This window comes from Vipera berus (genome assembly GCF_964194415.1).
Source record: "Vipera berus genome assembly, chromosome: 4".
In the NCBI taxonomy this organism is placed as follows: Eukaryota; Metazoa; Chordata; class Lepidosauria; order Squamata; family Viperidae; genus Vipera; species Vipera berus.
In genome coordinates, this window is record NC_138206.1 from 21,169,398 (window position 1) to 21,182,340 (window position 12,943).

The following is a 12,943-nucleotide window of genomic DNA, read 5'->3' on the forward strand; positions in this document are numbered from 1 at the left end:
GAAATAGTCATGTGTCCTGAAGCAATTATTGTAATTGCAAGGTTTTTTTATTCTTTATTGCTCTCAACACTATACAATTTCTTCTGTGGCTAATAGTTTAAATTCCATAGTTTAAATTCTCATTTGGAATAATCATAGAAACACAGAAAACTGATGACAGAAAAAGACCTAGCAGTCTATTGAGTCTGCCCTTTGACTTTTTTTAAAAAAAATATTAGATTTTATTTTCAATTTTTGTCAAATGATGGTCATGTGTTTATCCCAAGCATGTTTAAACTCAGTTGCTTGATGATTGATCCACTATCTCCGTTGAAAGTTGGTTTCAAGCCTCCACTATAGGTAATCCTCAACGTACGGCCACAATTGAGCCCAAAATAAGTGGGACATTTGTTAATTGAATTTTGCCCCATGACCTTTCTCACCACAATTGCTACGTGAATCACTGCAGCTGTAGTTAGTAACACAGTTGTTAAATGAATCTAGCTCGCCCGTTGACTTTGCTTGTCAGGAGGTCGCGGTTGAATTTTGATCACATGACCCAGGGCAGGGGTCGGCAACCTCGGCTCTTTTATGACTCGTGGACTTCAACTCCCAGAATTCCTGAGCCAGCTATGCTGGCTCAGGAATTCTGGGAGTTGAAGTCCACGAGTCATAAAAGAGCCGAGGTTGCCGACCCCTGACCCAGGGGATGCTGCAATGGTCGTAAATGTGAAAAATGGTCATGTCACTGTTTTCAGCACTGTTGTAACTTTCATTAAAGGAACTGTCGTAAGTTGATGACTACCTGTACTACTTCTGGGAAGTAATACTTTCAAACATTACTTTTGAACTTCCCTGCTGTGAGCCTGAGGTTATGCCTCGGCGTTCTTGATTTTTGTTTAATGTTGAAAATCACATAAATTCTGCACAGCTATTAGAAAGCAGCTAAAGACTTCCATGTGTATGTCTATAAAAGCTTATTTCAGCTTAGAGCATTACAGTAGCCAAGCTATTAGCTGGAACATGCGCAAAATATCTTTTAGTTCACCGCCAAGCCTCTTTCAATGGCAGGATAGGCTTTATGGGAATTGCTGGGTCTCATTTCTAAGCTTGTCAAGCTAGAGAGCACCTTATTTTAGTCAAGTAGTTGTTTTTGTATTACCAGTTATTTTATATTTCTTTTGCTTAACTTGCTGTCACAAGTCTTATCTCTTGCCTGTGATTTTATGCTGATTTGTGTTGTAATTTTGAGTAGCTCCTGTGGTAATTTATTAACACCTATGGAAAAACCGTAACAGGATAACAAAATTGGAAAAAAAATTGGAGGTCTTCTAGTCCAACTCCCTGTTCAAGCAAGAGATCCGATATCATTTCAGACAAATAGTTGTCCAATCTCTTCTTAAAAACCTCCAGTGTTGGAGCATTCACAACTTCTGGAGACCGGTTGTTCCACTGATTAATTGTTCCAACTGTCAAAAAATTTCTCCTTAGTTCCAGGTTGCTTCTCTCCTTGATTAGTTTCCAACCATTGCTTCTTGTCCTGCCTTCAGGTGCTTTGGAGAATAGCTTGACCCCCTCTATAGTGATCTCCATGTGACCAACAGTATTGTTATAGACCAGTGCATCAGATCCTTGGGGGGTGGTTCCTAAGGGCACTCCCAGTTTCAATTTTGAAGTTCATCTGCAATCCAGTTTAACTGTCAGCCTCAAATTCAAGACACCAAAATCAAGATACCAAAACGCAAACCTAGAAAAATACTTATCAAATTTAGAAATTGCCCATCTCCCTTACAAAGGGATTCATATCAGCTGAAATGTAAACTGAAACAAAAAATGTTGATTGATACATCATTTTTAAAAAAATGGCAGTTCTTTACTTCATTCAGAAAAGGAAAAATCACTCTAGTATGAAAAATCCTATTAATGTTTAATGGATTATCAAGAGCCAGAATCCAAATCCAGTCCAGAATCATAATTCACATAGCATCGAAATTCATTAGCTAAATTTCGAGCATGTTTTGGAACAAACTTGCACATCCTCACACCAAGATATTTAACAGCATATTCTTCCATGATTAAACCTGAAAACAAAACAAAACGAACTTTAGAATAGTCCTACTAGATTAGAACAGTTTTTATGTATTTGCAATTATGGTCCAATCAGATACTTCCAGAAAGCTCCTAAACTGAGTATAAAAACAAAAATTCTTTCCTGCTATCCACAGGTAAGCTACTACAGTAGTCTTTATGACTTTAACAAAGCCTGCAAGTATGGTTGTAAGTCAAGATTAAGTCAGTCACCCATGACTGTGCCCCATTGTATAACCTCTTTTCTGGTGGTCATTAAGCAAACGTGGCTGTTGTAAAGCAAACATGGTGGTTGTAAAGCGAACCCATTGTTTGCTATGGCACAATTTTTTGCCAGAAACCAGAAGTAAATGTGTTTCTAACAAAAACATCATAAATCCTTGTCACATGACTGCACGACTCTGCAAATGGCAGTAAATGCAGGCCGGTTGCCAAGTGCACAAAATGTGGTCAGATGATTGTGAGGGTGGGCTCAATGTAACTTCAAATCCAGGTCGTAATTAGCTTTTTCAGAGTCTGTCATAACATAGAATGGTTGCTAAGCAACCAGTCATAAATCGAGAACTACCTATATGTTCTCCGTTGTTATGAGAACGGTATCAAAAATGCAAATTCTCCTTCTCAAACTAAATCCCCAGGATATTCATTTTTTTGGGGGGCGGGGCGGGCGAAAGTCCTAATAAGCAGGCATATACATAGAATGAAGGCTATTGCTAAGCACATTGACTTGTGCTTTAGATTGTAAGCTGCCCTGAGTCTTCGGAGAAGGGCGGGATATAAATGGGATTAAAAATAAAAAAATAAAAAATCATTCACTGTGGGGAAGAGCTGATTAGTTCCCAAATGGGAACATTCTGAAAAAAATACAAGCCAAAACACAATAGCTGTTCACAACAGAAACCAGCCATGAAAACCTACACAAAAGGAATATTTGTTCTGCCATATGTTTTGAATCAAGCAACACTTCATAGAGCATTCTTTTAAACAATAAATCAAATATACTGTGTTCATAGATTAACCCTAGCACATCCCTCATATCTGGTCATACAATGGCAAAAATATACAGGTAGTCTTCGACTTATGACAATTGAGCCAAACATTTCCATTGCTAAGTGAAACATGTTAAGTGAGTTTTGCCCCATTTTAAGAACTTTCTTGCCATATTTGTTGAGTGAATCATTTCAGTTGTTCAGTTAGTATCATGGTTGTTAAGTGAATCTGTCATCCCAATTGACTCTTCTTGTCAGAAGGTCACAAAAGGTGATCACATGATCCTGGGACATTGCAACTGTCGTAAGTATGAGTCAATTGCCAAGCATCTGAATTTTGATCGCATGACCATGGGGATGCTGTAATGGTTGTAAGCAAAAAAAAAAATGGCCATGTCACTTTTTTTAGTGCCGTTGTAACTTTGAATGGTCACTAAATGAACTGTTGTTAAGTCACAGACTATCTGTATACATATCTTAGGTACAATAAATATATAAATATATAAATATATATAATATAAATATTATTTATAAATATATAAATAAAATTATTATTATTATTATTATTATATAATAATAATAATAATAATAATAATAATAATAATAATAATAATAATAATAATAATAATAATAATAATAATAATAAAGCATGCTTTTGAAATTTGTTCCAAAAGCCATCTATTTCTTGAATACATCTTCACAAATAGCTATATTAACTGAATGAATTAATGCTGGTCCTCTAAACCTTTACTACCTGTTTTCAGTTACTTTTATACTCAAAGTAACTGCGCTTTGGTATTTTTGACAATGGTGTTATTTCTCTATACTTTCTCCCCTTTTTGCTTCCCTCAACCTCCAAGGCTGTTGCTGTCTGCTGGTCACCTTTGGCATACCAATGACAGGAGAAATATTTAATTATAGATAGTTCTTGTGGGTCATTAAGAGAAGCAGTTGTTAAGTGAAACTGCAACTGTGGTTATGATCTCCCTTCATCTTTCCTTTGTTTTACGGACCTGCAAAGCTTGTAAATGTGAGGACTAGTCATAAAAGTTACTTTTTCATCACAGTCATAACTGCAAATGGTCACTAAATGAGGCAGTCACTAAGTGAGGACTATCTGAAGTTTTATCAGAACATTCTTTAAATCTATAGAAACCTATTTACAATGTATGCAACTCTATAATAATAATGATTTTATAAATGGCTGCTGTTTTCTTCCCAAAAGCTATTGAAGCAAATAAATTTGAGAAAATAAGCGATATACCTGTGCAGAGCAGAATCTTTCCTTTAGTTAAGTATTTAATGGTTTCGGCTATTTTTTTGAGACATTCTTCAGATAGGTAGGGTGGATCTGCTAAGACAATATCAAAACTATGTGCTCCAAGGTGGGTTGGAAGTTTCAAAGGACTGTTGTAATCATAGAAAATATACTCAGTTCCATACACAGAAAATCTTTGGTCATACTCCAAAATGCAGGTTGAAAAATCCTGGCTGTCCTGCTCTTTCAGTTTTTGATAAACACTCGGGGCACTGACACAAGCTATCCTGCAAGGATAATGAAGCAAGGAAAGAAGTGGTTACTTAATACATCAAAATGTTTAATTCACACCTTTTCCTGAATATAAACATTTAACTACTCACTTGAGACCACAAACATCATTCTTGTTCAATAACACAGCTGCAGAATTTTTTCCCTTCACCACAGACAGGAAAGTGCTAATTTGAAATAACTGAACAAATTATTTATAAATCAATAATAATCATTCACTGAACAGTGCAATTCTTGGGTGATTATACACAGTATTGCAACCACAATCAATTTTACAAATAACCTACCACTCAAAAAGTAACAGCACCTTCTGGACTGCTGAATAAACAGTCTCTGTCCATCTATTCTATACACAGGGCAGGATCAAAAAAGGCGTGGTTTCCTGAAATAAGCTGCTTCTATTTCTACTATTATTATAAGTACACCTCTCTCATGCACTTGTGGTTAATTCATGTCTAAATATTAAATGCTTTTTAAAGTACTAACCTGAGAGTTCTGTGCATCAAAAAAATGCTGATTCTGCTAATAAAGTAGGAATTTCTGGGGTGGGGGAGGGGGAGAATTGAAGATGGAAGCCTCGCCATTGTTTTTACACATAAAATAATGAGCAGGGCTTTGACTGCATAGTTGTGGCCATTTTCTTTTTTTTTGACATTCTTTGTGCCCCAATAACCCTGGATAAAACTCTGGATTCAAATTCTTCTACAGATCATAAGCTTGTTAAAAGAACAATCTTCAGCTCTCATCCATAAAAGGGAAAAGTTATTGTGACGATCTAGAGCTGTTTGTATATTCTTGAGTGCTTGCAAAAGAGTTGTAAAGTGAGTTGAACCTGATTTTGTGACCTTTTTTGCTACAGTTCTTAAGCAAATCACTGCAGCTGTTAAGTGAATCATGCAGTCATTAAGCAAATTAGGCTTTCCGCCTTGACTTTGCTTGTCACAAGCCAGCTGGGAAGGTCACAATTAATGATCACATGACCCCAGAATCCAGCAAACATCATAAATATATGCCACATGCCAAGCACTCAAATTTTGATCATGTGGCTATAGGAATGCTGAGATGATTGTTAAGTGGGACAACCAGTTGTAAGTCACTTTTTCAGTGCTATTGTTAACTTCAAATGGTTATTAAACAAATAGTTGCAAATCAAGGATTATTTGTAGTTTAATGCTCTGAAAGGAAAGGGTTGATAGATGAATAAGCCAGCATTTTCACAAGATAGTCACAATGCTTGGTTTGTAGAAAGCCAACAGAATTTACCTGCCACCTTTCCCAGCTGCTCTTATGGCCTCATTAGCTAAACAAAATGCTGTCTCAGGATCATACCAAAACTGGCTCAGTTGCTGAAAGGGAAAAAAGTGCAAATGTTAATAGCATAAATTTTTGGTAATTTATCCGTAGAAGGTTATTTGCTACAACCCAGAGGTTTGGTTTGAAATACCACCTTAAAGAAATAGTATCCATCCAAGGAAGAATGGATCAAAAAGATGATGGAATTGGCAGAGATGCTGAAGTTAATTATACAAATTAGGGAAAAGACTGTAAATAGGTTTGTTTCCACTTGGAAACTGTTTCTGGTTTCTCTGCTCTAAAGAAACAAAAAAAAAAAACTTTGATTTTGGGCTTTGATCATTTTGTAGATTGTTGTTATATAAAATAATGAATACTAGCCATTTCTATAAGTAAAAAGTTGACACTATAACTCTATCATGCATCTTACTGCACCAAAAGAAGCTGGAAGTCACTTCTCTTGTTTCTTTCTTCTTTCTTACACCTTAATTTTCTTTTTCCATCCCTTTCCTCTTTTTTCCATTGTTTTTAAATTTTATTTTATATTAAGAAAAAATTATATATATATATATATAACAAGAATTAGGATCCTTGGTATTGAAATACTGGCAGATTCAAGTTAGATGATATCAAGACAAAAATAACAGGAATCTAGGAATCGATTTAGTTTCAGTGAAAAACTAATAGTGAGTAGGCATAACACTGAATTATGTAATCATTCACAAATTGTTCTAAGAATTCAATAATGAATAGGTCTGTTTGGGAATTATACTTATTTCAATGAGAATTACAGGTAGTCCTCAACTTACAACAGTTTGTTTAGTGACCGTTTAAAGTTATAACAGCACTGAAGTGATTTATGACAGTTTTTCACATTTATGACCGTGGTAGCATCCCCATAGTCACATGATCTAAATTCAGATGCTTGGCAACTGGCTCATATTTATGACAGTTGCAGTGTCCTGAGATTGTGATCACCTTTTCTGACCTTCTGACAAGCAAAGTTAATGGGGAAGCCAGATTCACTTAACAAATCATGTTACCGACTTAACAACTGCAGTGATTTATTTAAGACAGGTCATAAAACATAACAACTGTCACTTAGCAACAGAAATTTTGGGCTCAACTGAGGTTGTAAATCAAGGACTACCTGTATCTGTCCCCAGTTCACAGCAGCCAGGGATGTTGAGGTTGTAGAATGGAAAACAAAGCTGGACTAATGTGATACACCAAGATATAAGTAATGGCCGCCAAGGTTCAGATACTATTTATCTTGCAGAGATCATTAATCTAAGTGCTCTAAGCTCACTTAGTCACTGCTATTTCCATTCATGGAAACTGGAAATGAAAACTTGCGGGTCTTTCTACACAGGAGTCACCATTAGCCATATTTTAGCAAAAATGCTTACCCAGTTCTCTTCAATAGAACCAACTGAGTAACTGTGAGTTTTATTAGTAGCTTCTCTCTGCTGTTGCTCAACATAGAACTCCTGCAGAGCAGCTAAAGCTTCAGATGAAAGCTGAGGAACATCATCATCATCATCATCATTCATTTCTGGATATAAAGCACGAGATAAAGAGCCTTTTGTCAGCTGAAAGGAATTGGCAAAAGGCAAACAACTTAGGTATAAAATTCAAATATTTTGCCATGAGAGGAAAACATAAGAGGAAAAGATTTAAGAATTAAAATAGAGATTTTTTTCATTTTATATACTTGTTTGCCAATACAGGTAATCCTCATTTAGTGATCATCAACTGGGAAAAGCAACTTGGCATCAGGGAGGCAGTTGCTAAGTGAAACCATAACTGTGCTTATGATCTTACATTCCTGCTTATCGTTCCTCCTATTATAGTAGACCCTTCCCAAATTCTCTCATGTTGAACGTATCTTTAGTTTGCAAGAAAAAAACAGAATGAAGGTTACTTCGATTGTAGTTTGAAGGTTTCAAAATGGAATTGTTTCAACTGCAGCTCTTTTTTTCTCTCCAAATAGTGCATTCATGAAGAACATGTTTTCATTTTATAAATAACCAGCTGTATTTTTGTTAAATATATTTAATGAAAAATCCTTTATGCACTAAAATCATGTATCCAAAAGGATGCCTGCAGCTATTTCTTTCAAGCAAATTCTGCAAATATTTTAAATATTTCTTGTTTGATTCATCATTGCTCTAGTGCTGTATAGCTTTAATAACAGGAAAAAATATTAGCAATTTTAATGTAATTTCTTTTTACAACGAAGTGTCTTACACATTAGCTTTTGAAGATCTAAATATTAAACTTGTAAACCAAACCAGTTAAGGAAAAAGTAATTATATACATATGAAAGAAGATAATATGGGCTGATAAATATAGTGCTATAAACACCTGCACATGATTCTGTAGCCAATATCCTTTTGGCTGTTTTGATAATCAGAAGCTCCTAAGGATGGCAAAATTAGAATTTTAGAAAAGATTATCAATATCTCACTAGAATATGGAGGTAATCACAATTACATAAAAGTCACAAAGAGGTCCCCACAAAAGACATTGAGGAACTACAGTATTTCAGAAATGGAAAAAGTGTTTCTCATGTTATGAACTAAATTTTTCAGCATCCCTAATGTTCGAAAATGTTGGCTAAGGAAAATGAGAATTAAGAGTACAGCAGCAGCTAAAAAGGTCACATCTTGAACCACATCTCCAACCAAGAAAGAGATTCATTCTTGCAAAAAGGATTGTAATTTTCAGTTACAACTTCAAGAAGTTAAGACTGCACACGTGGCCCCTTAAACATCAACAGTAATTCAATCAAAGTGACATAAATTTATTGTACATCCAACATCCCTACAGTTCTGCTGCATGAAAAATAAATTCATGGTAAGTTAAAGGAAAGGCCATTAGCAAGTCTTGCCACGTAGCAGACAGCACACAAAGGTTGCCCTTCCTAAAAGAGTATGAAAAGAAACAGGCCACACGGTTATGTGAGCAGACATCCTCTAGGGTAGCGGTTTCCAACCTTTTCTATACCCCACACTCCTAGAACACTTGATATATTCTTGCACCCCTTACAAAAGTTCAAAAGGAATTTTGAAACTTCTAAAACCCAGGTTTTTGCACCCCCTGGAATATCGTCTCACCCCCCCCCCCGGTTGGGAACCCCTTGCTCTCCTAGACATCCCCTTGCATCTACTTACACGGTTCCAAATTTGAGAATTCAAAGGGTCTACTTTATTAGGAAAAGTTGTTCTGCCAGCAAAGACAGCTCAGTACTTCTGAACTGAACAAAATTATGAAATATAACTTTTCATATAAAACAGCAATCTTCATAAGCATTGCCCATGTGAGAAGCCAGCCCCCCCCCGGAAAGAAATATTTTTGGGAATATTAAAAGGCAGAATATTATATTTCCCCAAAGGATCTTAAAGGCAGAAACCAACTCCCCCCACCCACAAGTCTCTCTGCCCCAAACAGAAACCAGGTCTTCAGAAATGCAGATGTGATAATCATGTCAGAAAGATTGGAGCCAGGAAGCTGGGATTAGAAAGATAAAGATCCCTAGAATCAACAATCTCTCAAACCCAAAAATCCAACACTCATCAGCCCCAGGTAAGCAGGATATGACCTTTGGGACATAATAGGATTAACCCACCACCATCAGAATACCAGAAGGGCACACTCAGACTCAGGTGAAAGTACATGACACAGGAAATACAAAGCCTCAAACGGGAAGAACTCCAAATACAAAGCCCAGAAAGGTATAAAAGCCCACCACTCCCTGCTACATGTGGTCAGTTTTCCCAGAGCCATCTTTCTGTCTGATTCTCCTTTTCAATAAACTGCAACCTTCTTTCTAAAGCAGTCTCCATTTTGTTTATTCTCTGCTTGGACCGGACCCTGACGAAGATTTTTCTTTCAACACCCATATGCTGTATTAATCACTTTTAACATTTCAAAGATTCCTACGGGTGGTCCTTGCAATCTTGAACCCAGCACGGCTGCTCTTGATTTTGACAAACCTAAGTCCCTGACCAGGTGTGCTTCTCTGTGTTATGAGATGAGCGTAACAGATGAGGAAGCAAGAGGAACCCTTCTCGTTTTTACGCTTCTGAAGGTGGAAACTACAAAGGTCCTCTTCTTCTGCTCACATTCTTTTGATGCCACCCTGCTGCCCAGGCGGGAAGACCTAACATCAACATGGGCCTCAGTGGTTGCCTTTGTAGCTCAGCCCAACGCACACTGGCACCACTAGGAAAACTCTGCATTCATTCACCCTAACCCTAACCCAGGGGTGTCAAACTCAATTTCATTGAGGGCTGCATCAGCATTGCGGTTGCCCTCAGGGGGCCAGGTGGGTATGGCCAGGGTAGGCGTGGCCTACTAGGTGGGTGTGGCTAAAGCGCGTATGGCCTACTGGGTGGGCGTGGCCAGCTCTACATCGTTCGCATCAAGGGTGCCTATGGGGGCCTGGGCAGGAGTGGGACAGATCTGAGGGTCTCTGGCAGGAGGAGGGTCTCTGGGCCAGGGCCAAGGCAGCGGGGGGGCGGGGCGTTCCCTCACTGTTTCCAGGATGGCTTTGCGGGCCACATGAAACCACTTCGCAGGCCTGATCTGGCCCCCGGGCCTTGTGTTTGACATGTTTGCCCTAACCCAGGGGTACGCAACCTCGGCTCTTTTATGACTCATGGACTTCAACTCCCAGAATTCCTGAGTCAGCATAGCTGACTCAGGAATTCTGGGAGTTGAAGTCCATGAGTCATAAAAGAGCCGAGGTTGCCTACCCCTGCCCTAACCCTAACCCCAATACAGTTGTAGTTATACATACGACCAATAAGCGGCAGCAAAGAGAGCCCTCGCTGCTGCCATGTCGTGGTCGGCCGCTTGCTTGCAGACAGAGGAGCCCGATTGCTAAAACTCGGAACTAATCGCGCGGACTGGGTCTGCATATCCCGCGAGGGCAAACCGTACAGGACGAGTTGGTGGGTGCAGGGTGGGCCATTCGGCCACGAACTCTCGTGAAAGGCAAGCCTTAGCCCTGGAGACTAAGCCCTAAGCTTAAACCCTATTCGTGCACTCTCCTCTCGGCTACCCAAAGCAGGCTCTCCCTCCACTACCGGCGCTCCCCTCCCCGGCAGCCCGCTCCACTCACCAGCGGCCTAGGCCTCTCGGCTCCCGCCCGCCTCTTTCCCTTTCCCCTTCTTCCCGGAACTCCGCCTTTCCTCCGCCCGATCACCCAGCCCGCTCCGGCGCCCTCTACCGCGAAAGGAGCTCTGGCGAGCCGCTCACCTGGTTGCTATTTTAATAGGTGCTGTTGGGGAAAGGGGTGCAAAAGAGGGCAGAAAAAGATGGTAAAGTAGCGTGCCAAGGAAAACGGAGCTAAAGAGCATGGCTTCCCTGATTCTTGCCAAGCAGCATGTTTTAAGGGCATATTAGAGCTTAAAAAAGAGGAGGATGGGATGGTGGGTCATAGGATTTAGAGCCTCCCATTCCTTATGTTCCGAATCAATGCCCAGAGAGGCAATGTGAGGGGACTTTTTCAAATTGCAAAATGTATTTACCTCGCAATGCAGGGGAGGACTTTTCCACTCGGTTCCAGGACTGAAACAAGCCTACCAAAATGATGTTTGCCTGAGCCACTATTGCTACAAACAGCCAATTGTGTCAGTGGCAATTTGCTCAAAAGCATCACATATGGGACTTGGTCATGGTTTTAGGTGGCTCTAGTTAGAACGTTAATCCCCCAATTAAGGACATGCGTTTATGCATCTATGATAAATTGGTTCCCAGTGGTGCCTTTTTATAGAAGATGAGTAAGCTTTCTGTATAAAACAAAATGTAGTGCTTTGCATGGTTTTCCACAAAATGAATTTATTGCTACTTCGTCCTTAAATAGAAATGTACCATCACAGACCTCTTGCCAGGCCAGTGAAATCTGATGAATATGTGTTAATATGATTCTCCAAAAATGACGTTATTTTACTAAATTGAAGTTCCAACTTTTTTTGGGGGGGGAATTTGTTTTTACATTTAAGACAAGGCAACATACACACTTCTAGAAAAGAGAATGAAGGACTGGAAAAAATGCCTACCAAAGCAATGGAATGGTTGGATAAAATGGGCCTGAGCTGAGGCCAAGAAATTGCCTTGAGAAAAATCTCAGACAAGTCTCTTCCCTAGCTTGTATGAACCTGGGAGGAGGAACCATATTTAGTCTTGCAAGATTCTGGTATAAAGCTTTACAGTAAGAGTAGTACTGATCTATATGGCATTGGTTTTCTAGTCGATCTATCTTGTAGTACTGGCAATATTATAAAATGCACTTAGTTGCCATTTCGCTGGTCTGTTCTATTTGAAACAATTTCCCATCATTGACTCCTGACATTTGCTTCACTTTGAAGCTGAAGTATCTAGTCTGAATTTTAAATCTCCTTGCTGGATCTTAAAAGGCCAAAAAGTATTTACAGTGTAAATACTTTTGTCAGTTTTGTTATGCTGTACCCCGATTCTACAGTTGTTGAAATTCATTTTTTCCTCATTAATCTACACTTAGTACCCCATAACAACACTGAGAAAACAGAATTTTAGAAATGTCTGTAAATTTATTAAAAAGAAAAAAAATGAAATATCACATTGGCATAAGTATTCAGACCTTTCACTCAGACCTTTGTTGAAGCACCTTTGGCAGCAATTACAGCTTCAAGTCTTTGGGGGTATGACGCAACAAGCTTTGCACACCTGGTTTGGGGGATTTTCTGCCATTCTTCCTTGCAAATCCTCTCAAACTCAGTGAGGTTGGATGGCAACCAATACCGTTCAAGTCAGGGCTCTGGCTGGCCACTCTAGGACATTCACAGTTGCCCCTAAGTCACTCCTGTGTTGTCTTGGCTGCGTGCTTAAGATCATTGTCATGTTGGAAAGTGAACCTTCAGCCCAGTCTGAGGACCTGAGCGCTGTAGAACAGGTTTTCATTGAGGATATCCCTATACTTTGCTCCATTCAGCTTTCTTTCAACCCTGACCAGTCTCCCAGTCCCTGCTACAGAAAAACACCCCCACAGCTTGATGCT

At 39.0% G+C, this 12,943-nt stretch overlaps 1 protein-coding gene across 2 annotated transcripts; it reads right to left on the reverse strand.

Annotated features, from left to right (window-relative positions):
- Window positions 1-684: 684 nt before the first annotated feature.
- On the reverse strand, window positions 685-11,085 carry EEF1AKMT1 (EEF1A lysine methyltransferase 1). Of its 2 annotated transcripts, none has more exons than XM_081326292.1 (5): window positions 11,027-11,085; window positions 7,308-7,453; window positions 5,869-5,951; window positions 4,321-4,601; window positions 685-2,060 (listed from the first exon to the last, which is right to left on the reverse strand). In XM_081326292.1, exons 2-5 carry the CDS (start codon window positions 7,449-7,451, stop codon window positions 1,918-1,920), a joined length of 651 nt encoding a protein of 216 aa, XP_081182418.1. In that variant the 5' UTR covers window positions 7,452-7,453; window positions 11,027-11,085; the 3' UTR covers window positions 685-1,917. The 2 variants fall into 2 exon arrangements, with proteins under 2 accessions (XP_081182418.1, XP_081182417.1); XM_081326291.1 differs by having other exon boundaries at window positions 7,308-7,490; window positions 11,027-11,053.
- Between the last annotated feature and the right edge of the window lie 1,858 nt (window positions 11,086-12,943).